The sequence below is a fragment of the Archocentrus centrarchus genome, chromosome 19 (genome assembly GCF_007364275.1).
Source record: "Archocentrus centrarchus isolate MPI-CPG fArcCen1 chromosome 19, fArcCen1, whole genome shotgun sequence".
Classification (NCBI taxonomy): domain Eukaryota; kingdom Metazoa; phylum Chordata; class Actinopteri; order Cichliformes; family Cichlidae; genus Archocentrus; species Archocentrus centrarchus.
The window spans coordinates 2,601,839-2,628,384 of record NC_044364.1 but is presented as its reverse complement, the minus strand read 5'-3'; the positions used below and the strand labels follow the sequence as shown (position 1 = coordinate 2,628,384).

Sequence of the window (26,546 nt, the reverse complement as noted above, 5' to 3'; positions counted from 1 at the left end):
CGTGGCGCTATAGTTAGCACTACAGTCAGATATTAGTAGAAAAGAAACTGAAACAATTATCAAAAATTGTTTTCTATTACTTAACGTGATGTTTGGCTGATTCAATTCAATTCAACTTTATTTATATTGCGGGAAATCACAACAAACACCCGCCTGGTGCTTTATATTGTAAGGGATAATTACAGAGAAAAACCCAACAGTCAAAACGACCCCCTATGAGCAGCACTTGTGGGAAAAAAACTCCCTTTTAACAGGAAGAAACCTCCAGCAGAACCAGGCTCAGGGAGGGGCAGTCATGTCAACTGGGGGATTAGGGGAGAGAGACAGGACAAAAGACACTGTGGAAGAGAGCCAGAGATTAATAATAACTAATGATTAAATGCAGAGTGAGGTATAAACACACTAAAAAGTGGTGAATGAAAATACTCAGTGTATCATGGGACCACCCCTACCCCCATCCCAGCAGCCTAGGCCTGTTACATCATAACTAAGGGAGGGTCCAGGGTCACCTGATCCAGCCCTAACTATAAGCTTGATCATAAAGACAAGTTTTAAGCCTAATCTTTAAAAATAGAGAGGGTTTCTGTCTCCTGAATCCAAGCTGGGAGCTGGTTCCACAGAAGAGGCGCCTGAAAGCTGAAGGCTCTGCCTCCCATTCTACTCTTAAGTATCCTAGGAACCACAAGTAAGCCAGCAGTCTGAGAGCGAAGTAAAAGCATCTGTACTTAGATTCATAAATATTAACCTATATAGTAGTGTATTGTTACTGAATGTTAACCTTCTAGGCAGGGTTGACCTTATCTATTTAAGGAGCAGATAATATGCTTCAAATGAGCCACAGGCAGTGGCAAACAGGAGTAACTCCAAAATTCTATTTGCAGTACAAATAATGCAGGATGATAATACCAAGTATTAGATGCCTCTTACATTATGTAACAGCTACTCCAATGCAGAGAATGAGTCAAGAAAAGGTGAGTGGTCAGGTTAGTCAGAAATACCCACATGTTTGTGAAAGATGCAACAAGTGGCAAATGTGCACTGTGTGTCTGGGCCTCCCTATGTATTGCTCTCTAATCCCCACACATGCTGGCATTATTAGAGCCAACAAGGAACAAACAACAGATTACCCAGAGTTGTTAAGTGAAACACGTCTGCTGATACAGAGGAGGTGATGTAACGACCCTCGCTGCCAAAGTTTCCTCACCTGGATATCAGTTCATCTAAGCTGTGACATGTAAGCTTACAGTACAGCTAAAGCCTTAAGGCTTACACATGTCTGTGCATCTTTGCAGACGCGCTTGGCTGATGCTTGAAATTAAATCTAAAATAGTTATATGAGAAATATGAATTAGTAATTATAAGAATTCTGAAATCAGTCAGCTCAACATTTAGCTAATTATTTTTTTCACTTAATTACAATTGTAATTAAAATTGGAGTAGCATGAGTAAACTGTCTAAATAAACACAGCCAGGCTAACCACAACCTACACATAGACCGGGCTGTCTCATGTTACACGCAGTTTCATTATTTCATTCAACTGCAGTTTATCATGCGTCATGTTATGAAAATTTTGCTCCCAGGATATAAAATTACTTGTCATAACCGCCAATAGTGAATGCAAACTTTTAACCGTGATTCTGACAAAGCAGAGTGCCCTGACGTGTAAAACACTGCATGCGTGTTGATGTTTGTGTATGCAAAGCTAAAGAGGAGTGAGGCCTGTGTTTAGTATTCAAACAAAATGTAGGGCACTAGATGAAGAAAAAGTCATAAGTCACTGACGTTACCACCTTCTACAGGAAGTGATGACTTCCGGCTGCTGTGTGACAGCACCAAAGCACACTCAGCTTCCCTATATCAAACACACTAGGCTCACCAGCTCACGAGGCAGGAGTCTGAGGATCTTATATTCGCATCATTATGTCAAGTCAAAGTGAGCCCCCCAGCAAAGGAGACAATCTACTGCGAGCACCTCCACAAGTAAGGACTACAATGCATTTCAATATACTGACATGATTATAATATAGGCTACATAATATCTTTTTAATTTTGTCTCTCTGTTAATTTACATGGCGATCGGGTAACGGCCAAAGTGATGATGCCTTCAGTATTTCTGCTCTGGGTGTGAAAGGCTTTCCTGGACTTTGGTTTTCAGCAGCTTGTTACACTATTAAACCTTTGTTGAGTTTAAGATCAATTTTATGAAACTTAAAAGGAAAAAAAAAGCCTAAAATGGCAGCTGCAACAATGTTAAAATTGCATACAAAGTTGAGTCACTGGCTCCAAATGGCTATTTCGAGATGCTGTGACTATGATTCATTATTGTTTAGGGAAAAAAACATCAGATGATGTAGACTGAAACTTATTTTTCACGATGATCATCACAGTGTGTAGTTCTACGTGCTGTTTTGCAATCATTTACTTTTAAAGAGTTCGCTGCATGTGTACTAAGTACAAACATAATGAAAATACTGTATTTGTGTGTGTATGCATACGCTGAGGCTGGGCACATGTGGATTTGCATGCTTATTTTTAGAGTGTGTTAGTAAAGATCCCTCAGAGGTGAGTTTCCTGGATTGTTGCGTTACTGTTGTTTCCAAGTCAGTTTCATTATCAGTGACAGAGGAAGTCTCTTACACAGGCAGGCCTTATCAGAAACTTATAAAAGCACTTGCATTTCTTCAGATCAGCAGTGATGTATTTTTGTTGCACAGGAAGCTCTTGTAGCGACGGGTGCAGAGACCTGAGCTCGTGTTTAAATTCTTGTTTGTTTCAGTTTGATTTTACTGAAGTAGTTGCATTTTTTAATGTCCCTTTAAATGTTCAGCATACGCACTTTTGCTTTGTTTTCCAGGAGCATGGCTTAACAAAGCTCAAACAGGTAAACACACAAAAGATTTGTCATAATGGTGTTTTTTTTTTTAATTAGTTTTTTTAATTAGCTGAACAAAATTGAATGAATACAGCCACTCTAATGACTCTGTACGGCTGTTCTCAGCATGCTGACACTGTCATAATTGCAGATGTTTGGATGTGTAGTCATTATCTGGGTCATTACTAATTACCACCTAATGCAAATTAATGGGATGGACTGACATTTTGATACTGTAGCTTTCTAGTCTGACCACTGAAAGTGCTTTAGACTACACCAAGTATACACTGGAAGTATGACATAACTTTGGCCTTACATTGCAGTTATATGTAATCACTATCATTTTTACAACTCATCTGATACAGGACCTATATCTGTGTAAAATGACCAGTCATCTACTTACTGTTACGATATCTTGCTTTCAAAGCTCAACTGCTGCTGTTGTTTCTAGAGGAAAAATCAAGGCATCATGAAAGTCATTATGATGCTCTTACAAGATGGTTTTACAAGATAAGATAAGGTTTCAACCTTTTGTGTGGTTAGTGTCTGTACAAGATTTCATGGCAATAGCTGTCGAGACACTGACAGAGAAAAGTATTCAGGTATTCCCCCAAATCATTAAGATACATCCTTTAGGAACATTCATCCATTGGAGCTATCCCAGCTGCCATAAGTAACACCCTGGATAGGTAGCTAGTCTATCCCAGGGCTTACACCTATGGTCAATATAATTGCCAAAGAACCTAACGCACACATGTCTTCGGACTGTGGGAAGAAGCTGGAGAATAGTGTGAATTATTATATCTTTATTTATATTTATAATAACTGCGGCTGCTGTTACACCCAAATTTCCCCTCTGTGGGACAATAAAGGCTGTTTCTTCTTCTTCTTCTTCTTAAAAAACCCAGAGCAAACTTGTGGAGGCAACAGGGAGAACATACATGCTCCACACAGAAAGCCCCCGGCCAGCCATCGGATTCAAACCCAGGATCTTCATGCTGTGAGGCAGCAGTGCTAACCGCCATGTTTCTCTTTAGGAACAATGAAGCATGGGGCAGCACGGTGGCGTGGTGGTTAGCAGTGTCGCCTCACAGTGAGAAGATCTGGGCTTTCTCCAGTTTACTCCCACAGTCCACCTAGTAGGGTTGGGTTAGGTGATTCTAAATTGCCCATAGGTGTAAATGTAAGTATGAATGGTTGTCTGCCTCTCTGTGTTAGCCCTGCAACAGTCTGGTGACCTGTACAGGGTGTGCCCTGCCTCTTGCCATGATGGCTGGGATAGGTTTCAGTAAAGGATAAGTGGAAGAAATTGGAATGTCAGCATGTACAGATCTTGTTTGAGTCTGTCCAATAGATATTTTGCTGGTGGCACTAGAGAATAAGTCTGCTCTGAGGAGCATGAACGTCTGTGCAGGATTTCATGGCAATCCTTCCAGTTGTTGTTAAGACATTCATGTCAAAAGCAGCTTGCTGACATTGGTAGAAGACAGTCCAGTCCTTAAAGTCATTAGCAAGCATTCTCTATGGACGATGTCAAAATGTACAAAATTTCAGTGTAGGAAGATTTATGTAAAATGTACCAAGAGTTCTTCCAATCTGACCTGCAGATGTTGGGATATTTTACTGAATAGGTTAAAGCTTTGACATGCAAGTAGCACTAGAGAATAAATCAGGAGGTTTCATCATCAGAAGACTATGAATATCTCTACAAAATGTAATGGCAATCCTCCCAACAGTTGTTGAAAGCTGTGTTTCAAAATTGACCTGGGAGGTATTTCTAAAGGAGAATTCGAGGTATGTCCAAAACAGGAAACATCATCTAGTGACAATGCATGTCAAAATGTGTTAATTAGTCCAGTAGATACTAAGGTATTTGTTAGGAAACATGCTATTGATTTTATTTTATTTTATTTTATTTTATTTTATTTTATTTTATTTTATTTTATTTTATTTTATTTTATTTTATTTTATTTTAAATCACAACAGTTGCCTCAAGGTGATTCTGAAGTAGCAGAGAGCAAGTTATGTGCTTTGGGGATCATGAATGAATTTTGTATGTGTAGTAAAATTCATGGCAGTCCCTCCAAACTGAATCTATGTGTTACGCTGTACAGAAATGATGACTTTTTAGAAAATAGGAACAATACATTTTCACACCAACGTGTAACCGCATATCACTGATATGGTTCTTAAATGTCTTTTTCATGACTGTTTAGTCATTTTCTGTGTTTCTCTTGCCAGTTTTCACCTGGTCCTGTACGTAAACTAGGGTTGACGAGGAAATTGAGAGGGAGGGTAAGCCACTCCGCACGTCTTTTAAATGCCTACATTTGAGGTTTGAATTCTGTGTGTTTACTACATTTATCAAATAGAATCCCGGAAACACAGTTTTCCTGTGTCTCCTTTAGGATTTTAAAGAAGATGAAAATCCAGAGGAGAAAGCAAGGAGACACAAGGAGATGGAGGTACAATCGTTTCCAGTGTATGATTACATGAAATGGCATTTTCCAACAACATTCTCAACATGATTGTATCTGTTAAAAGCTCAAGCCTCTGTATAAGGAGCTGTTATACACCATTGCACACAAAATGGGTAAACCATCTTCAAACGAGGTCTTCACAGATGACCAGCTTCGACAGTACATCAGGGAGGTAAAAAAATACACAAATACATGATTCCACTCATAACTTTCCTACTGCATTGGTGTGCAGCTATGATTGTTCTTCCTATCTACCAGGCTTTCACTATGACAGAATCAGAGCACGACAGCCTGTTGGAGAAAGTACAGAGCACAGAGGTGAGAAAAGGAAGTCCGCATACTGGTTCCAATGAATGCACGGTTGGAGACCACCGACATCTATTCAGATGAATTTCATTTTCCACCGCCTTCACAGTGGCAGAAATTATGTCATCGGTGTGTTTAATGCTGCAGTATTATCTAACCCTCTTACCTACCCAGGCCCCAGTGTACTGTCTGATGGCCACTGTCAAGGAAGCCAAAGGAATTCTGGGAAAAGACATCACTGGTGAGTTCTTAACTTTGCAGATGAGATATTTGGGGTTTTTTTAAGTGATGTGATGATCGGGATTCATTTAAATACATATTTTTTTAGCCACAGATTCTCTACCGGTGGTGGTTTAGGATAGGCAGTTGGTGGGTCTTTACAGCTTTGGGCCAGAGAACAATCGAAATTATGCCTTGAAAGTTACTAATTAATCAAACTTACACTGTGCAGTCTCCTAAAAAAAAAAGTCAAACATCTAAAGTGCCTAAAACACATCATACATCATTACATATATGCATCATTTATCCTTGTGGCCTCCTGAAAATGAAACCCCAGATATTCTCTTATACTGCAAATTATTTCAGCATTTACTTTAAAAACAGACATGGATTCCAGATGTTGAATAGTGAATGCACTGACATTAAAAACTGCTACTTTGGTTATTTATAATATTCCCTTCAGAGCTGCAATATTTTGAAAATAAACTAACCTTTGTGTATCTTTGCTGCCATTTTCCTATCAGTTTAACTAAAAGTTCCAAAGCCTGTGATATTATTGTTTGGTTTATGCCCAAAATTAAAAAAAAAAAGCCATTAAAATAAATACTAGCAACTTAGTGCTGAACACTGGTAGCGTTTCCATTGTCATTATCATTGTCATATCACCATATTGGATATGAAACAACCACCGGCTCCTCTGGAAAAATGTGTATTCCCCGACTGGTCAGCAGTGGGTCCTGGAGGATGCTGGTTGGTGCTGGGTTAAGTTGCATGCAAAGAAGGTGCTGCACCAAAAACCTCCTCGTGATTGCTTTGGTTGCTAGCAGATTGCCACAGTAATTTTTCATGTTTGTCTGCAAATACTTCTTAATTACCTGCCCAGTGGCAATAAAACGTGAAGAAGTACAACACAAATGACATGGAGAAGGTTTGCCTTCAGTGTAAAAGTTATGCCTGAGTGTGGCACACAGCAGCCAGGGGTCACTGACCAGTCTGTAGACCTGCATAATTTGATGAACGGACTGGTACTTAAATAGTAATTTTTAATACACTGAGCACTCAAAACACTTTTTGTTACAAGCCTTGCCTAATTCTAAAATTCTCACACACACACACACACACACACACACACACACACACTCCGATGGATGTATTGGGGTTTGGTAACTTGCCCAAGGATACGTCAAGATGCAGACTAGAAGATTTAAGGATGAATCCATCAACCGTCCAATTGGCAGACAACCCGCTCTACCACCTGAGCCACAGTCGCCTCAACTTGAACTTTAGCATTCATTCACCCAGCAACTGCCATCGACCTCCAGCAACCACTCACAACCGATCAGGGAATATTAAATTTTCCCCAACAACCAGTGGTTGCCAGATGGTTGCGGAGCAGTCCCTAGGGTTTTGGTTCTTTAGTTCTGTTGATGGATTCTGTTTGTATTATATTTCCTGAGTGTCCTGCCCCCCTTGTGTTTCTGTGTCAGGTATTGTCTCCATCTCTGTGCCTCTGGGTCTGTCTGGTCTCTCTGTTCTTGTTCCCATGGTTGTGTTGATTTTATCTTGCCTACCCATTCAGTTATATCTCCTGTTCTTTGTGTCCTTAATTCCCTGCCTCTTAGGTTGTTATTCCCTTTTGTATTTCCATTCAGTCCAAGTCTCATCTCTGTGTTTAGTCCTTGGTGCCCCTGCTTTAATACTGTTTTCTGGGATTTTCTGGTTTTTAAGTGGGCTGCAGCACTGTTGACTTCAGGAACCTCTGGTCTATTGTTTATACTTTACATATGTTCTCAAATTGCTGATCCTCAGAAAAAAGAAAAGGGAAAATACCATGCCCTTCCTTTTAAAAATGTATTTCCTCTAAAACAATGATGCAGCCTTTTTGTGAAGGGAGCACTTTGATTCAGACGCGCTCAGTTTTAAGTGATTCTCCTGCAGCAAACTACATTCTTGATTTGGGTTTTTTTTTCCTTTTTTACTGAGTTCAGACTTTTCATACTTTTATGCTTGGTTGATCTCTATTCGGGGACGAGTTGAGTTCATCAAAAATGATTTGTGTTGAACAGGTTTTAGCGATCCATACTGCATGCTCACTATAATGGAGGATGAGGAGGAGAATCGGACCCGCAAGTCCCGAGCAAAACCCCTTAAGTCTGTTGTAAAGGATGCAGTGTCAGATGATAAAATCTACCAAACAGACATTAAGAAGCAGACTCTTAACCCCATCTGGAACCAAACTTTTGTACTGTGAGTCACAATTCCTGATTATTTCTGGTGATTTAAATTGAAATGTGGGCCTACATTACCTACTGTTGTCCTCCCTTTAGAGAATTTGGAGATGTTGCAGGCGCCAGCTTCCACCTCGAGATGTGGTGAGGAAAACACAGATCTCCACTTTCTGTCATATATGTGCAGTTACAATGGTGGATGCTCTTATTAAATGTGGCCAATTAATAGAGGGGCTGCACCGAGGAGATAAAGATTTTGAACCACTTATCATGCAAAGCTACTCTAGTAGAGTTTGAAAATAAAATATGATGTTTGAAATAAGCAGATTAGGTTCCCTATAAAACTGCCTTTTTCACTACATTCCCCTTTCCTATGCTTTTGTTTTGTATTGTACTACAGGGACAAGGATGAAGAGGTGTCACTCTCTCAGAAACTAGAGGAGTTCACAACCAACTTAAATAATTTAAGAAGGTATTCTGCTTTCTCTGTGACGGGTGCACACAAAGCTGAATATGCAAAGCGGGTAAATGCTTCTACTTGTGCCTGTTTAGGATGATCAAGGAGGCCAAAAAAGAGAAAGGCACAGACGACTTTTTGGGAAAAGTTGTCTTAAAACTAAAGGTATTAAATGGTCTTATTTTTGTATCTGCTCTTTGACTCTTTCCAGTCCAATAACCATTTTTTATCACCACACTACAGGATCTCCACTGTACTGAAGACAGCTGGTACACTCTGGAGCCTAGAACAGAGACTTACCCCGATCGTGGCCAGTGCCACCTCAACCTCAAGTTCATCCACAAAGGGGTATAAGGATGCCTTCTGAAGCCCTTTGCAGCCTTTGCAGCCCTTGTGTAGTTACCCAGCATGTATACATAGAAGTCTCTGTTAGAATAAATGAAGAAATGCACACTCATGAAACCTCTTTGATGTCTAAACATGCTCAAGAAAAAGGAAGTGGGCTCAATAACAGTGAAGCTAATAACACAATACTCAAATATGAGAAACAAGTGCTTCTTACAGGACATAGAACGCAGCACTGATATGTGTGACAGAACGTGTTGTGTTTACTGACAGAGAGACGGGACCCTGAGCGCTGGGCGAAGTGCTTATGTCAACTACTGCGGGATCCTGCAGCAGTTCGTCCAGGCTTACATGTCAAAGCAGCAGGTTAGACAACCGTCCTCTCAAAATCCTTTTTTAACCTCTTACCCCCACCCCACCCTTTAAAGGGACAGTTCACCCCAAAATAAATGTCCATATTTTGCCCTATCCTGTCACGAGATCAAGCCTCTCATCACAGGTGGATGGATCCTTTCTTCTGCCCAGTATTACGGTTTGTGGTTGCCGTTAGACAGAAAGAAAAAAGTTCCTACACGAAACTCCTCACTACTTGTTTTCTGAATATCTGAGTCACAGTTTCTTGAAAGACACTGCTGATGAGTTTTCAAAATGTATTTTTTTGTTTGTTTTATTTATTTCTTTTTTTGGTTTTAACCACTGTGTTCAGAGGAAGGCAAAAACCTTTACAGCGGAAATCCCCTAAAAGAGGCCACTCACACCAATAACGGTCTAGAGGGAAAAATTTACTATAATGCATAAAATGTATGTCTGTCAACAAAATCATTTTTGCACAATCAGGAGTCGAGCACAGATATCCTACATCAGGCCTATTCAATGACTTTTTCTTCTGGGCCAGATTTGAAAATTTTGAGATGCCACTGGCCCGAAGACCCCTACTTATATTATTTCTTGAGATTTAACTCTAAATATGCTAACACCTGAACTAAGTCATAAAAATAAATAAAGGAATTCACAATAAAGGCTTTATACTGCATCATTTATTGATGAGCAAAATAATTCAAGTGCATTGCAAATTTTAACATTTGGTCCAAACCTTGACCAGAATATTTTTAACGAGGCATCTATTCACCACACATATGTTTAATAAAAAACAATGTAATAATAACAACTTTTTGCAACAGTAAAATCTTCTATAACATTTTAGATGTATTTGCAAAAGTGCATTTGTTGAACTAGAAAGACCAACTGATGCAGTGCATTAAATATTTCAACAAAAGAAACTGCACCAAGTGAACACTTAATAACTGTAAAATTAAAGCTTCTTCTGCATATTCAAAGTAATGCAGACTTAATGAGTTCAGTCTTAGAGTCTTTGGGGTAAAATAAACACATTTATCAGTCCAAGCAGGGTTTAAACGGCGATTTTCATTGTCAATTTTACGTTTTTGACCTGTCACTGATATATTTTGGCGGTTGTCGCACTTGGAGAGTATTCTGGGCTGGCGCTGCTAGTGGTGCGTTCAAGTACAAGAGGAAGGGCGGGAATTTTTAAAACTGTCACAGCAAATATGATTTAAATGCGTTTTTGCAGATTACGTTGGGTCAGTCAGGGGGTGGGCCGGTCAAAGGGGGTTCGCGGGCCGGATGTGGCCCCCGGGCCGCTAATTGAATAGCATATCAGATATGATGATGTCATAATATCCGATGATGTCAACGGGCTAAAGTCACCCATCGTCAGCCTTTATGCACTCACATCAACTTATAAAAGTATCCTATCATTTTAATTTCATGACAATAACATCTGCTTTATATCTGAAAAACGTTTAATTATGCGCGACCGCCTACAAACAGTCTAAAATTACTTGTTAGCCTTTAAGCACCTGCAGCACCCCATAAAAGCATTTTCTCATTTACATTCATGCATGAACAGTAGCACAAACTCCACTGTAGCACGGCCATGCACTAGTATTGATAAATATGTAAATTTGATTTGGGGGTGAACTATCCCTTTAACCCTCCGATCTTGCTTTGTCTCGTTCAGAGTTCTGCCCCATGGAAAGGGGGGTTGTGTGGCGAGGCTCAGACTCTGCTTGAACTGTACGCAACACAGAATGACCTTTCACCTTTTCTCCAGGACCTGGCGTAAGCACCATATTTAATATGTTGCAGATTTAATATGAGAAGAGCATAAAACGAGCTCTGTATTAGCTGAGTGAGGGTTACATGAACACGCTGTATGTCACTGTTCTTCAAATTTCTGCAGCACAAGTCAAATATTCCACACAAAATGATGATGAAATACTTTGAGTACCATCAAATACCTTAGTAAGGCTGTTAACCCAACCACTGTGCTCTATGTTACCACTGAATAAATGTGGATGTGTGTGCCCTTGGCAGGAAGTGGGTGGCCTACAGTAAGCTGTACCAGAGTTTAGAAGTGGACTCATCTGTGCTGTTACAGCAGCTCACCAGTATAGAATACCACTGGCATCAGCAGGAGCTGCCTTACCAGCAGGTATAAGTGCTCGACTCACTGTCGGTCCATCAGAAGCAAATGTGTTTTTCCTTTTTAACCCTGCAACACTTATCTGGCATATATGCATGCAAATATACGTTTTTGATGGCCAAAGTTTCAAATCATGGTCCACAGTTTTTCTGGAAAAACAAATGCAGAATTTCCAGGTTTCTTTACAAAAATGAAAGCAGGAGCTGACATTTAATGGCAGAAGCGTGCTGAGAAAGTTTTTGCACTCTTGTTACCAGAAACAGGAACTTGGGGACTCTCTTCACGGCTTTCTGCAGTACGGACTGTGTCTGGTGGCCAAATACAGAGACATCTTCCCTCCAATACCCAGTGGTACCCCCAAACTACACACACTGCTCAGGTACATGTGGTTATAAGTGTTTACACACTTGATGGCAGAGCTGTTGTAGTTAAGGACTTAGATTATAAGAGACATGAATGTGCTTTTTTTGTTAGGATTTTGGTCCAGATCTGTAAGACACAGGCATTTCAGAAACTGAACCCAGCTCAGTTTGACCTTCACGATGAGGTCAGCGATGCCATACAGGTAAGTCGTCATACTCATGACTCATTACAAAATGAATGTTTAGTACATCATAAGTATTTGTAACATGACTTTTTTATCAGAGAGGCACAGAGGAGTGGTTCACCATCAAAAAGGGTCTGCATCAGCCGATGACAAAGGTAAAGTTAAACATATCCTGAACACCTGACTGTGGAAACAAGGTTTACCTGGTTTATCCATTTTATTGCACTTCACTTGTTATTTTTGCTCTATGCTGTCATAAAGGACCTGTCAGAAATTGGGAGCGCCCTCTCTAGGTTGATTGGGGAGGTGCAGGAAGACATAAAACACAACAAGGACATCTGGAACAGGGTATTTGCCAGGTAAGAGGGCAATTAAATGTTATTTTTGTAACTTTTTTTCATGCACAGGCAAGCAAACACAAAATAAGCACGGCTGCACCCTGTTCTAACAACATGTTTTTATCACAATAGCGCTGTGCAAGTTGATGTGTTCACTGTCGTCTACAAGAAGTTTGACTCCCTGGTAAGTAGCAAATGGAACATTAATTCCCATCAGCCTTCTTAATGAATCTGATCATTTCTCACCACATTATACCCTCCTCCATTCTCCTCTGTAGCTCGCAAAAGAAGTGAGGGAAACCTTGTCATTAATGGAGGGTCAGATGGAGCAGCAACTAGCCAACAGCCTGTTCCCAGTTTATCTGAGCTTGCAGGCCATCCACAAAGACAAGGCTTTCTTACAGAAAAGGTCAGAAATCATCATACTTCACATCCCTGTTTGTCTGATATGGCAGCACAAGCTCAAGCACCCTTTCACTTATCTCACTGCTCATGCTGCAAATGTAGAACCCTGTTTCTAAAACAGCTGAGACTGTAAAATGTAAATTGAAAACAGAAGGCATTCATTTTGCAAATCATGTAAACTCTTAAAAGTAGGATTAAAAGCTCATTTAGGAGCTTTATTCCAGCAATGCATTTGTAAGAAGTTGGCACAGGAGGCAACAAAGGTCCAGAAAAGGTGTGTAATAACTAAAAAAGCAAAAGGTGGAGCACCTCACAATTAATTAGGCCAACTGCAAGCAGGCCAGTAATATACAGTCTATGTTCATTAACATAAGTAAATATAAAGAGAGAGTCTGCGTCTTCCTTAAATAAACCGAGCTTTCTGTCTCTGCAGGGGAGTGCTAGAGCTGATAAACTTTCATGAGGGCTTCAGAGAGGCTCTGCCGTACTGGCTGAACCAGGCGTTCAGCACCACTCAGGATCGGGTGGAGAGGGCCGTGCAGGTGGACCAGGTAAATGATACAAGGCTGTTATTATAATGCACATTACATCCACAAGGATGAAGCTTTTTAAACCCTTCCCTCCTCTCAGCTCCAGCCGCTGCAGTCTGGTACGGTGCCAATAAAACACAGCTCCTCTGCAGTGGACCTGGTGGCATGTATCCAGCCCATCTGCCAGCTTTGGGACCAGCTGTCCTGGCCTGACCCCGAGGAGGCCTTCATGCTCATGGTCAAAATCACGGAGGTGCATAAATCAGATCCTATACTGGTTAGATTATGTGAGTGTGGGAACACTGGTGGTTCACTGTTGTGTATCCCTGCTTTCTGTGTGTTTTCAGGATGTGTGTAAGATTGTGGTGAACTACTGTCGCATCCTGAAGGAGAGGGTCAGGGTGCTGTCTGAGAACTCCGACCACGGCTGTGCCATTAACATGGTGAGAGGAGAAAAGATAAAACTTTAATTAAAAATATTTTAATGCTACAAAATGTTCTCCTCTCTGCGCAGTTGTGTGTGGTTGTGAACGACCTCGAGCACTTGCGGTCTGTGCTGACACGACTTCCTACGCAGCTGAACTGGGCGGGGCTTCGCGACAGGACTCATGATGTGATTGGGGAGAGCCAGTTCAAAAACACGCTGCCCTCACAGCTCCAGCAGGCTCAGAGCATCTTGGGCCGAGAGATCCGATCGGCTTTAGACACTCTTGGGAAGAAGGTATCAAAGATGAGTTACTGCTTTTGAAAAGCACCATATCACACGTGTTTAAAGTGACATGTCTGTCTCTTCAGTTAAATACAGACATTGAAACGCATGTCAGAAGCATGTCAACCAGGCGGAGGATTCCCTCCAAATCCACAGAGGATGTAAGTGATCGTCATACTTTTTTTTTAACATGAGACAGATACCCGCTTCACGTTTAGCCGTCTTCTCTGTTTTTAGGCTGCAGCCCCTCTAATGCGCTACCTAGAACAAGAGCTGCAGTACATGAATGAAAACTTGGTTCAAGAGAACTTCAACAGGTACTGAGCCTGATGTGTGGCAGCTCTTCTTTCTTTTTGTGTTTCCAGATGTGTCACTTTCAGAGCCTCGGCTAAGTTTTCTAAAGATGAAACCGTGTCGATTGATTTTATCTCCCATGTCCAGCCTCCTGACGCCTTTGTGGAATAACTCAGTGAAAATCATCCACCAGGTGGCTACTCAGCATCAGCAACAAGAGGGGCTGATGGTGTTCTCCCAGAGGCTGCTCTACACACTGCAGGTTGGTCCACAGCCACGGGGAACCGTCTCTTTTTCCAACACCACTTTAATGTCTGATAAAGTCTGGCTTTCTTGTCTTTAAGCAGTCTTCAGGAAAAGGTCTCCAGGCTTCTTGAAGGACGTCCAAGCTCTTCTTTGGATGTCAGCTGCCTTTTGTTCTGCTCACTGTTGTACCTCTCCCCTGACCTCCTCCATATATACTGACTAAGATTTGAACCAAAAATGTCAAATTTGGATCCATCACTCAATAAGACCTCCTGTCACTGTGTTCTTGTGTATTTCTTTAAGAATGGCTTCTTGACAATCTTCTGATGTTTCAGTTAGACTTGGAATGAGAACCTCATTAATAAAGTGTTTACTGAGGTCACAGATCAAGAGAGCAGAAGGCCTCTTTTCTATAGACTTTAATACTATCAGTTCTTTTTTACAGAGAAGCTGCGACTCCAGGTCATTAGGAAGAATGATCCAGAAGCCACGTCTTTTACATCTAGTGGAAAAACACCATTTTGATGGGACTTCATTAAAAACAAACAAAAAAGCTTCATAATTCATTTTTATTCCTTGTAAATTCCAGTGCCTTGAGCAGTGCTTCCACGCTGAGGGAAATGGACTTCCTTTGAATAAACTTCACTCTGATGAGTACAAGGTGAGAAACTGCAGACAGCAGAGGATGAACTGTTCATTTCACTGCGTGTTTCATTTTGTACAAAAATGAGGAGGAAAACAAAAAGTTTTACTTAATATTTATTTAATATTTCACTCCTGTGTCTGTCAAGGCTCTTAAAAGTCACCTCAACCACCACGCCCTGAGCAGCCAGCAGCTTGTGGAGAAGTTCCTTGAGGGGAAAATATTTGAGCAGGTGAGTTTGCAATAAACACTTCTCAGACTTTGGCAGATTCCTTTCAAACCACCATCAGACTGTTACCGTCTCCGCTGTTTTACAGAAAACATACAGTGGAGAGAAATATGGTGCTGTCACCCTCCTAGCATCCTACAGAAGATCAGACCAGAAGCTCCAAATTGAGGTGCTGAATGCAGTCAACCTTCTACCAATGGACTCTAATGGTGAGAACAGCTCCAAACATACTGTTGACAGATGATACAGATATATAACAAGTATACAGTGACGTGTGCATTGACGCCAGGTCTCAGCGATCCATTTGTGCAGCTGTGTCTGGAGCCTTACCACATCTTTGCTGAGGTAGAACCTCGCTGCACTCAGATAAAAAGCTGTGATCTCAATCCTCTTTTTGAAGAGAACTTTGAATTGTAAGTACTTCACTTTAGTGAGTGAGCTTGTGCTGCTGCTGTCTACTTTCCACGCGTTTCACCTGGTTTATCTCCATCTCGTCTCTGTCGTAGTATGGTTTCACTGGAACAGTGTCAGGCACACGGAGCTTGCCTGGTGATCACGGTTCTGGACCACGACACTTTGAGTACAGATGACTTTGAAGGCGAGGCCTTTCTGTCCCTCAGGTCAATACCAGGAGTCGCTACAGAAGGCAAAGGAGATGAACTGAGCTCACGGCCAAATGACACCCCTGCTCAAATCCGCCTGCCTCTGATGCATCCCAAACCTAACGGTATGTCAGTATGTTAGAGACGTCAAGTTACATAATTATATTTGTGCGTGAAGGGCAGATTAATCTAGATAAAACATCAAATCAAAGCACAAGGTTACACTGTAGACTGGCTACTTTAAAGCTACATTAATCAGTATTTTGAAATATACTGTAAAAACAAACAGCACTGAGGGATGACCACACTGACTCTGCAGTTCCCTTTAGCTCTGTAGAGCTATTTAGTGCCTTTGAACTCACTGTTTTAGTATTGTGGTCTACAAACATATTTTTCTATGGACGATAAATGTTTTTTCTGACATTTTTTCCCTCCTCATTTTTTCTGGCTGTTTCTTCCACACGTTCTGCATTTGGCTAGGGTCAGTGTCACTGCTGGTAGCATGAGGTCATACCTGGACCCTACAGAGGCTGCACAGGTAGTCCAACTCCTCCAGGATGGCATATCAATACACGCAATTGCCAGAAGGTTTGCTGTGTCTCCCAGCACAGTCTCAGAGCATGGAGGAGACTCCAGGAGACAGGCAGTTACTGTAGGAGAGCTGGACAGGGCTGTAGGAGGTCTTTAACCCATCAGCAGGACCGGGATCTGCTCCTTTGTGCAGGAGGAACAGGATGAGCACTGCAGAGCTACAAAATTATCTCCAGCAGCCACTGGTGTGAATGTCTCTGAGCAAACAATCAGAAACAGACTTCATGAGAGTGGCCTGAGGGCCTGACATCCTCTAGTGGGCCCTGTGCACACCGCCAGGCACCGTGGAGCCCAATGCGGGTGGGTCAGCAGTGGTCTGGAGAGGCATATCCATCGAGGAACGCACAGACTTCTACAGTTTAGGCAACAGCACCCTGACTTCCATACTGTATCGGGATGAAATCCTCGATCCCACTGTCAGACCCTACATTGGTGCAGTGGGTCCTGGGTTCCTCCTGGTGCACGACAATGCGGCCTCATGTGGGGAGAATGTGCAGGCAGTTCCTGGAGGATGAAGGAACTGATACCACTGACTGGTCGCCACACTTGCCGGACCTAATACCAATAAGAACACCTCTGGTTCCGCCAGGTTGCACCTCCGACTGTCCAGGAGCTCAGTGATTCTCATTTCCATCACATGATGTGGCATCCTTTCATTCCTAACACATTACCCAGCCCATATCAGTATAGGTATCCAACATAATTTTCTTTCCCCCATTGAGACCTTTCTTTCTGAGACGTGTGCATACTGAAATTATGACCGCAAATAAGGAACTCCACATGAATGTGATAGGCAGCTTAAAAATTAACGCTGCTTCTGTAGCTTTTCTCGTCCTGCACATTTTGAGACATTTGGTGCATAAGCATTATTAAATAGCATGTGCAGTTCTGTCCCACCTAAGTCATCCTGACCACTGAAACCTAACCCCTCTTTGTGTGCACTTTTTTGTAGACAACGGCATCCTGCGGTTACTGGAGTCCAGGAAAGGAGACCGGGAGGCGCAGGCTTTTGTAAAGAAGCGACGACAGAGAGAGAAACAGTCACAGGAGGCCACTCAGCCATAACGAACACACAGAAACAAGTTGTTCCTCCAAAAATATACAATTTGTTTTAATGATCTGTACCAAAAAACAATGAAAAAATCCACTCAGAAGGAAACACTGGTGTTGCATGAGTTGTGTGTGGACCTTATGCTGAGCATGGGTTTACTGAAGACCATCACAGTGATCATGAACACCTAGAGCCTCACACAGCTTTACATACCTGTATGCTTCCTGATGCTTTGTCTAATCAGTGCAAAAGAGTATGACATCACTTAACTATGTGTGTGTGTATGTGTGTGTGTGTGTGTATAATATAAGACTACATTTGACACTGAAATGTCAAAGATTACTACAAATGCTAAAATATTGGCAGAGAAACCTGTCATGTGGGGCCGGTTTTCACAAAAATACCTATGTCTGCGTTAACATGAAAAGTAAAAATTAAAAATATGTCTTTTCAAAGATTACACAAGTTGAGTATGTTTGCCTCGATTGTGTTAACATGCTTCCCTCTTCCAGTTTATGTAGAAGAATATTAGAGAAAACCTGAGTGCTTTAAATAGAGGCCATCTGTTGTAAATTTAAACAAATATTACTACTATTGGTTTAATATTTCTGTTAATAATGGCCAGTAATTAGCTTTCCTTTGCTAGGAAAAAAAAAATTAATAAAATCTAGACAAGTGGTATCAGTAGGCAGGTGGGATGTCCTCCTTTTGGCTGTAACAATATAGACTCGTTGCTGGATGAAACTAAACACGCCCTTAAAGTGTTTTCAGTCAGACCTTTTGATTTTTGTTAAGATGGCTCAAGAATGTTAAAAATAAATAGAAAGAAAAACTGCTGACCTGTTGCAGATGGATGGAAAACACTGTTTCTTTAGAGTGAAAAACATAATTGAGAACTATCTGTGTAAATATTCCATAGTTAGGTTTACAGAAGTAATGACAGCAGGTCATAAAGTGATTTTCACAACTCAAGGGTGAGAGAAAGAACAGTGCTGCTGGTCAAAAGCAATATCTAGTTAAAAAAAAGTGTTCCATTGGTAACACTGGAAACATTATTCATTCTAAGTTCCACATTAAGAGCTTTTACTTAGTGACTAGAGCTCACCAAGCTGCTAAGTAATGAGTTAATCTCATCTTAAAAGTATGCAGCTAGGTCAGTGCTTAATTTATTACCACATAACAAAATGATCTCCAGGTAATTCTGAACGGCTGCCAGGACTCGAGGCTGGTATCTGTGGAATCAGGATTGACTGGTCTGGAATCTGTGGTGGTCCCACTGAATTGTGAGGTCAAGAGAGCTGCTGTTCCAGCGACTGTTCGGGGCAGAGTGGGCAATCTGTGGAGGTGGAGCAGCTCTCGCACTGTAGTCCGTGGCCACAGGATAGGGACACCGAACCCTGCTCTCCACATGTCACACAGCATTGTCTCTGTTTCCTGTACACCACCTTAGTAAACACAAGAGTCACATGTTTACACCTCTTAAACTGCACAAAGAATTTTTTACACTGGGTCTCATTTACTATGTGCATTGACACATTCTTACCTTGCACAAAAAACATGAGTTTGCCTTCAACATCACCGTCTGATTTATGACACGTGACATTTTAAAATAAATTTTAAAAAAGTGACACTTGGGCAGAAATAACTTGGGGGGTGCTGAATTTCCCTGGCTCGAGTTAAAGAAAAATAGGAATCAAAATTCTTATTCTGTTCAGGGTCGCGGGGGGGCCGGAGCCTATCCCAACTGACATGGGGCAAGAGGCAGGGTACACCCTGTACAGGTCACCAGCCTGCCGCAGGGCTAACACAGAGAGACAGACAACCATTCACACCTGTGGGCAATTTAGAGTGACCAGGTAACCTAACCCTGCATGTCTTTGAACTGCGGGAGGAAATGCACACAAACACAGGGAGAACATGCAAACTCCACACAGCGAGGCCCAGGCCGAGGTGGAATCAAACCCAGGCCTTCTAGATGTCAATCCAGCTGTGATGCAGCAGTGCTAACCACCACGCCACCGTGCTGCCCGGAATCAAAATTGATATGAAAAAGACAGTCTACAAGCAGAAGAAAACAGGTGGAGGACCCAAAGTGTGTGATTGCGTGCGGCAGAAGTTGTTTTTGATGAAAGATAAAAATATGTTTGGATTAAAAGGTTAAAGCTGAGACCTTTCCATTCAGTATTTAGTTTTCTTTACATGCATTTTTATTTTTATTAAATTGTAATTCTGAGCAATTTATGGCTCACGGTGTTTAGGAAAACTGTAAATAATGAATAAAAGGCAATAATAATTAGTAGCAGTAGTAGTACTATTCATTTTAAAGGTTTCTTAAGACAGCCAGCCCTTCATTTGCTTGTACGCATCGTCAGAGGGACTTCTAAATTTGTTTGCGACGTACGAACAAATTCAGATAAAAGAATATTGATAAATCACTGATCTGTGCGAGAAATATCTGTACACACAAGATTTGTGTGTACAAGAAATGATGGCTATTGTGTTTTTTCATACCTTAATCAAGGTTCAATATAAGAGAAATGACAGTTATTTTTAACTGTGATTCCAAAAATGAGGAGCTGAAAATTATTATAATAGGTCCAAAACATTATTTTGTTAAGTTAGGCTCCAGTCACACAGATCTGGAGACTGCTCAGTGAACTCCTGGCAAAAATGTGTATTTCCAACCCAGATGGTGAGAGGCTGCTGGCTGTCCCTGGCTGAAATCCGTTAAAATAGGGGTGTGACACCTTGTGATTGCTCTGGTTGTTGCAGACTGGTCACAAACTGGAAAGTGAGACTATTCGCCTTCAAAGCAACCAGTTTAAATCAATGTCCGCTCAGACTCATAATATGTACAATGAAGACTGAAGAAGTTCCATAAATAGTAAAAAGTATGTTTACATTTATCTAATAAAGCACATTTTGTCTCAAACTTGTGGCCATGTAGCCAAGATTTCTAGTCAACGTATGAAAGTCTTGTGGAAGTTTTGATAGAAAATTAAGCTCATAAAAAGAAAGCTTAAGATGACTAATTAAAGCTTCTCTTCCTAAGAAGCTAAGCTGGAGCTTTGTAGTCCTCATTATGCTGTATACAGATTCAAATACTGAGGTAAAAGCATCCTGAACAACGATCCCTTCATTTAATGTTTTTTGCTCCATCTTTGAGGTGGGCTGGTCAGCTTTGTGTGTTAGCCATCTGACCTTTGGTATTACACATGAACCCTAAATACTTTTTTTTCTCCTGAGTACTGTGGAGGTTCTGGGTATTACCTGTTCTACAGCATGTAAGCAGGTACAGAGCTGAGCCTGTAAACTGAGGACCGACTCCAAAGGCAGTCGGTGTAGTAGCTGGAGTTGGTGCAGTGTAAGATGAGGATTATCGCCGCTCCTTAAGCTCTCCAGCGCCTCCTGCAGGAGAGTAGCCTGTCTCTGTGCCTCCTCCTCAGCCTGCCTGGCTCTTTCTGCTTCCATGGCTAATCGTGCGGCATGGGCACGCGATTCCTCTGCATCTGCTTTCAGTGCAGCGAACGACTGCAAGAGAAAGCAGGCAGAACAAATGATGTGCAGTCAGAACTGGGATTCGTTTCTTCAGTTTCTGCAGGTCACGGCATACAAACTGCCATTTCAGAGACACGCTCACATATGCATGCCCCACTACCTACCTACCTGAGCTGTGTGTCTCCAGCTGTGACCCCACTGCTTCAGTGTCCTGTGAGCTTCCTCCAGCTCCTGTTTGAGCCTGGTGGTCTCTGCACAGGGGCCAGAGAGCAGTAGGGTTGGAGGTGTACCAGGAGACCCCTGGCCTGATGGGAAGTGTTCCCAGATATTAGTGCTCATACCATTCAGACCTACAAAGAAATGAATAAATATAGGCAAAATCATATCGCTTACATCACCACTCGATGACTTAAATGAGATTCTACAGACCTAAAGAACTATGAGATGGTCCCAGGAAGGTGCTCTCTGACTGGCCAGGTTGGGACAGATGCGTAGAGAAGAATGGAGAAGCGTGTGGCCTGACTGGGGGAGATGGTGAAGGTGAGCTAAAAGCAGCGGAGCTGCTAAAAGACCCTGGGATGTTCACTGGAGCAGAACTCTGAAGCTGGCTACCGCCTATGAAGGCAAATGAATATTTTTACATACATGTGCATACTGTTTAATGTTGCACAGATATTCATATGTCGACAGTTCTGTGTGTTCATGCTTTTACGTACCAAGCATAACTCCCACACTAGGCAGAGCAGAGCTGCTGCTGCTCTCCAAGCTTCTCTCCAGCGCCGAAACACCAAAGTCATTCAGGTCGAGATCATCCAGGGCTGACTCTAGAACACATAAAGCACCACAACTTAAATATTTCATTGTCACACCTGCTTGATATGTGGAACCGTCTTAGTTCTAACATCTTTACTTACCAACAACTGACTCTACAGTTTCACTAGTTGGGTAAAAGGGGAGAGCGTTAGCATTCATTCCAGAGGATATGCTGGATCCTGGGGGTCCGAGAGGAGCGGGGCTGGGCGGTGTGGCAGCCAGACTAGAGGGGATACTGGAGGACAGACTCAAAGGGCTGCCGACCGGCAAAAACACCTGTAAGTCCTTAGCAAAAAGGATTTTGTTACTTAACGTGTCCTTCACACAAGGACATTGACAAATAAATGAGCAAGAAAATAAGTGGACGAGCTAATGGCATGCAAAATTTAGGCTAGTATAAAGCACCAAAAAAAAAAAAAAAAGTGCTGAAAGGTGTAGTGTTTTTACCTGTTTGTTCTGAGTTGATGCCAGTTCTCTGTGCCGCTGCTCCAGAGCAAAGCCCCTTTGCTTGGCCTGAAAAATAGTGACTTAAAATAAGAAGGACAAACACTGCATAGTAACTACAGCTTCATTCCAGAGATGATTTTCTTTCAGTGTATCTTAATACAAACCTATATATGTCTTTCTCACCTGATCTTCCCTCTCAAAGCCAGGTGCCCGGCCGTACCCTCCTTCTCCTGCCCAAGGAGACTGAGGCTCTGCAGATCCACTCATGTCCTCACACAGAGACAAAACGCTACCAAGCAAACCTTGCTCTGTTACACATGAGCCTGCAGAGGGGGAGAAGGGGTCTGAGACAGAGCAAGACCCCATGTTGTGACTACTGGGACTCGCAGAAATCTCCTGGACAGGAAGAGGGTCTGGAGGTCTAGGGGGTGGAGGGGAGCTGGGGTTGGGGAATGATGGTTCCTCAGGAACAAAGGGCTCTGGAGGAGGAAGAAAAACTAAAATTACAAGCCAACTCATCAGGTTTCTGAAGACATGACCAGTCGTGTTTTGTGGGGACTTACTTTCAACATGAGCAAAGGCACAGAAGGGCCCTCTGGGACAGCTGCCGCATTGCTGCATGTCATTGCACTTGGTGGATTTATAGATCTGTGACCCAAATAAAAGTACTGCTATTAGTCTTTTGTGATTTCCAGTCAAGATTCTATGAGCGTTCCCCTAAAAGAGACAAACCTCTGGGTGGAACTGCTGTTCCGTTCTTGTGTGGCAATACTGACATGACTCAGCTCCCTCACATTTACTGGGATCTCCCCACTCTTCACTCTGCTTCACTGCAGGACACGGCAACGCTCTGTGGTGGTATGAAACAAACAACAATTTGCTTAAACACAACCCCAATCGAGCAACAACACTGATCTGTAAATCGCTTCTTTAGCACAATGAAACAGAGCACCTGTATTTGTGCTTGTGTGGGCTGCGTCTCCTGTCTTTGCTGTTATGATAATACGGACAGGCATAACCTTGACGGCACAGGCGAGGTGGTTTCTTACAGAGCTCAGTCTTGTAATGTGACAGCACATAGTCATTATCTGAGGAGATATGGAGAAGAAGAAAAGACACAGTGAGGCAGGCCATTTGAATTTAAGTAATAATATTTGACCTTAAAAGATTTAAGAGATTTAAAGAAACAGATAATATCATAATACAGCCCAAAACTTTGTATGAGGAAGATCAGACGCTACATTTAAATTCTGGGTTTCTAAGGACTTGAAAAGATTCAAGGCCTGTTCAAACTGATGTCTTTGTGCCCTCTGAAGAACTGAGACATACATTTAATAATAACAGAAAACTTTTTTTTTTTTATATCAAGATCTGAGAGGTCCTGTGAAAGCATATCAACCTAATTCAATTACTAGACCTTCACACATACCTGTTAGCACTGTTTAAGAAAAAATAATATAAATAGATATTGAAGGAAGACATGGATGCAACAGAAAGCCAACTGGAATGATTGATGTTAACCATGCATTTTTTTCCATCCATCCTCTTAACTGCTTATCCAACTGCAGGGTGTGATGGGACTGGAGCCTATCCCACCTGTCACGGGGTGAAATGCAGGGTACACCCTGGACAGGACACCAGGACTAACACAGAGAGACAACCATTCACACTATGACTAATTTAGAATCATCAGTTAATCTAACATGCATGTCTTTGGACTGCAGGAGGAAGGTGAAGCACCCAGCACCCAGGCACTTGGGGAACATGCAAACTCCACCCACAAAGGCCCTAGCTGGCCAGTGAATTCAAACCTAGAGCGTTTTTTGTTGTACCACTGTGCCACCCTGCAGTTTTTTGCACTGATGAGAGTTTGAACATTTTGTTTGCAGCTCGGCCTCTTTTTTTCCTGCAGCTTTTTTTCTGTCTGAATGCCTCCTGAAGTGGTGTTCCAGATGTTACCTTGCCAGCGTGGCTCCTCGCTCAAGATCTTCTCTATCAGGGCTGTGCTTGCTGCCTGTCCCGACTGTCCATCGCCTCCACCTCCCTCCGCGGTCCCCGAGCCTCCTTGAGACTCCATCACCTGCATTTCCCTGTGGAGCACATAATGACAAAAGACTCTGTCAGCACACAGCCATGCACACAGAAACTAAGATGGCTTGCACATTTCATTTGGTGCACCTGATGTCATAAACGGGGCTGCGCAGGTCATGTGATCCGTGAGCAAATGCACAATGGGAGCCGTTCTTGCTGCAGTGGCCTTTTGCATCAGTTTCGTGGATACACGATCCAGTTTTATAGTAGCGGAGGTGGTACCTGCGCTCTGTGTCACCTGCTGTTCGATGCAGAAATGGGCATCTGGAAAAATAACATTTAAAAATGTATATAAAAACATGCAAGTCAACTGATGATTTTTTTTATTATGAACTAACTCTTGTCAGTAAAATGTCAGAAAGCTGTTAAAGAAAAGCTCAATTCATAATTGTCTGTTTGTGGCAACTCTTGCATGGATAGAAACATGACCATGAGATGTTTTACTATAGAGTGATTTAAGAACACAACATTTACAGAATACTAAGTAGTATTTATCAGAAGCTCCAATTACGAAATATATACCCTTTCCACCTTTATCTATGGGTGGCAACAAGCCATTTTCCACGGTTTTGGCCCATTTGTGGATGTCCAGAATCACTACTTCACTGCCTTTGATCCAGATGAAGACAGTCTGTTGATATGCAGTGACCTACACATTTGCATAGTGGATTTCATAAAGGACCTGAACGTAACATTCTCTTAACAGTTTAAAAATGACTGCAAACCTGAAAACATGGAGCTTTTAGTCAAACACTGTGCCATTCTTTTTTAATTAAGCCTATACACACCCCTAATATAGACCTTCCGAGACATGGTGCGGTCAGGTATGCCATTCACAAAAATGACTTGCCCCTTACACAAGTCGCCATTTTTTTTGTACTGAAATTAAATCAAGGCAGCTGGGAAAACCAACGAAAACGTGATGTGAGGCAATCTTGTACAAAACTGAATCCTTAGCCAGACTCACTCATCTCCATCAGGACAGGTGCCTGTTCCCTCATCATATTTGGTACAGTAAACATCTGGGCTGTAGTTGAATGTTCCGTCCCGTCTGCGGATTGGCCTCCGGCGCCGCTGGTTCAGGAAGTGCCAGTGGAAACAGGAAAAAGGCCGGTGCTGGGTACATTTATGTTGAACGAACAAGGGACACTGCTCCGTCCTGAACTCCTTCAGATATCTGGGGAAAAGGTAAGCAGCAAGAGAGACTGGAATAAACTGCTGTACGGTGTTACTATATTTTACAGTGTCTTATAAATAGGAATATATGAATATATTTTATGACTTTTCCTGTCCTTATCAAGAACTGTCTTAGCCCAACCCAGTCATAGTCTCGGCAGCAGTGATAAACTATTCCTATTGTACATATTGTCACTAAACAAGCTTTAAATTAATGCTGCCGTAGCACACACAATCAAAACACTTAAACCATCCTCTACCACACACAGCTTGTATGAAAGGGCTACTGTTACTGTTACGTTAGGCCTCTTTATCGAGACCTGCTGCGCTAAATAAACACATTACTGCTGAAAATGTTTGCTTCATCCATTTTAAACTAGTCTACCACGCACTCGTTTTCCTCAAATAAATTTTAACTGTTGTTTGCTGTGTGTAACTGCACGTGAGGTTGTGTACACTTTACTAGCTAATCCAGCTAACTTAGCTACGTACGTGTAATGTTGAGGTTTCTCGGGCTGCACGTTCAACACGGTTGCAGGAGATGTTGACCCCCCTGCGGGCGAAGACGAAGAGGACGAAGATGGTCCTCCGGTAGTCGTCACTACCGAAGATGACGGGGGCTGTGGATGCGTTTTAGACATTTTGCCCGTCTAAAGCCCAACAACAAGAAGCTTGTTTTTAGCTTACTGGCTAGCTTTTCTTATTAGCTTCGAAATCCGCATTCTGCGGCGATGTGAGCCTGCGCAAGACAAGAGGAAGTAATAGCAAAGGGACGACTATTAACACGGAACTATGGGACATGAAGTTCAATTATGACTTGACTAATAATTGTGCTAGTTATAAACAGTCAAGATATTCTTACACAGTTATGGCATTTGTTACAAAGTTATGGCATTTGTATAAAAACTAAACAGAAGGAAAT

The 26,546-nt window shown here is 42.0% G+C and overlaps 2 protein-coding genes across 3 annotated transcripts; one reads left to right on the top strand and one right to left on the bottom strand.

Moving 5' to 3' along the window:
* The first annotated feature begins 1,869 nt into the window (after positions 1 to 1,869).
* Positions 1,870 to 17,646, top strand: unc13d (unc-13 homolog D (C. elegans)). The gene is made up of 34 exons (XM_030754515.1): positions 1,870 to 1,981; positions 2,856 to 2,882; positions 5,115 to 5,168; positions 5,282 to 5,338; positions 5,418 to 5,525; positions 5,612 to 5,671; positions 5,834 to 5,900; positions 7,945 to 8,125; positions 8,206 to 8,250; positions 8,507 to 8,578; positions 8,659 to 8,728; positions 8,807 to 8,911; positions 9,182 to 9,274; positions 10,950 to 11,050; positions 11,306 to 11,423; positions 11,672 to 11,793; positions 11,889 to 11,979; positions 12,060 to 12,116; positions 12,223 to 12,320; positions 12,432 to 12,483; positions 12,578 to 12,708; positions 13,138 to 13,255; positions 13,335 to 13,487; positions 13,582 to 13,677; positions 13,749 to 13,955; positions 14,030 to 14,104; positions 14,181 to 14,260; positions 14,385 to 14,499; positions 15,073 to 15,144; positions 15,275 to 15,358; positions 15,444 to 15,564; positions 15,645 to 15,768; positions 15,862 to 16,082; positions 17,501 to 17,646. Exons 1-34 carry the CDS (start codon positions 1,922 to 1,924, stop codon positions 17,611 to 17,613), a joined length of 3,348 nt encoding a protein of 1,115 aa, XP_030610375.1. The 5' UTR covers positions 1,870 to 1,921; the 3' UTR covers positions 17,614 to 17,646.
* Positions 17,647 to 18,323: 677 nt separating this feature from the next.
* unk (unk zinc finger) lies at positions 18,324 to 26,438 on the bottom strand. 2 transcript variants are annotated; one of them, XM_030754518.1, is made up of 15 exons: positions 26,117 to 26,438; positions 25,416 to 25,625; positions 24,536 to 24,712; positions 24,317 to 24,447; positions 23,310 to 23,445; positions 23,090 to 23,207; positions 22,921 to 23,005; positions 22,541 to 22,836; positions 22,358 to 22,423; positions 22,012 to 22,186; positions 21,814 to 21,921; positions 21,527 to 21,712; positions 21,266 to 21,447; positions 20,870 to 21,130; positions 18,324 to 19,044 (listed from the first exon to the last, which is right to left on the bottom strand). In XM_030754518.1, the coding sequence occupies exons 1-15, from the start codon at positions 26,263 to 26,265 to the stop codon at positions 18,889 to 18,891; spliced, it is 2,436 nt and encodes an 811-aa protein (XP_030610378.1). In that variant the 5' UTR covers positions 26,266 to 26,438; the 3' UTR covers positions 18,324 to 18,888. The 2 variants fall into 2 exon arrangements, with proteins under 2 accessions (XP_030610378.1, XP_030610376.1); XM_030754516.1 differs by having other exon boundaries at positions 22,012 to 22,195; positions 26,117 to 26,435.
* Positions 26,439 to 26,546: the final 108 nt, after the last annotated feature.

Coding starts and splice junctions, on each gene's coding strand:
- unc13d (XM_030754515.1), top strand. CDS start 1,922: ATGTCAAGTCAAAGTGAGCCCCCCAGCAAAGGAGACAATCTACTGCGA. Junction 11,051..11,305: donor CCTTTTCTCCAGGACCTGGC/GTAAGCACCATA, acceptor TGCCCTTGGCAG/GAAGTGGGTGGCCTACAGTA. Junction 11,980..12,059: donor AGGTCAGCGATGCCATACAG/GTAAGTCGTCAT, acceptor CTTTTTTATCAG/AGAGGCACAGAGGAGTGGTT.
- unk (XM_030754516.1), bottom strand. CDS start 26,265: ATGTCTAAAACGCATCCACAGCCCCCGTCATCTTCGGTAGTGACGACT. Junction 23,208..23,309: donor CCACACAAGCACAAATACAG/GTGCTCTGTTTC, acceptor ATACCACCACAG/AGCGTTGCCGTGTCCTGCAG. Junction 21,713..21,813: donor TAGTGTGGGAGTTATGCTTG/GTACGTAAAAGC, acceptor TTGCCTTCATAG/GCGGTAGCCAGCTTCAGAGT.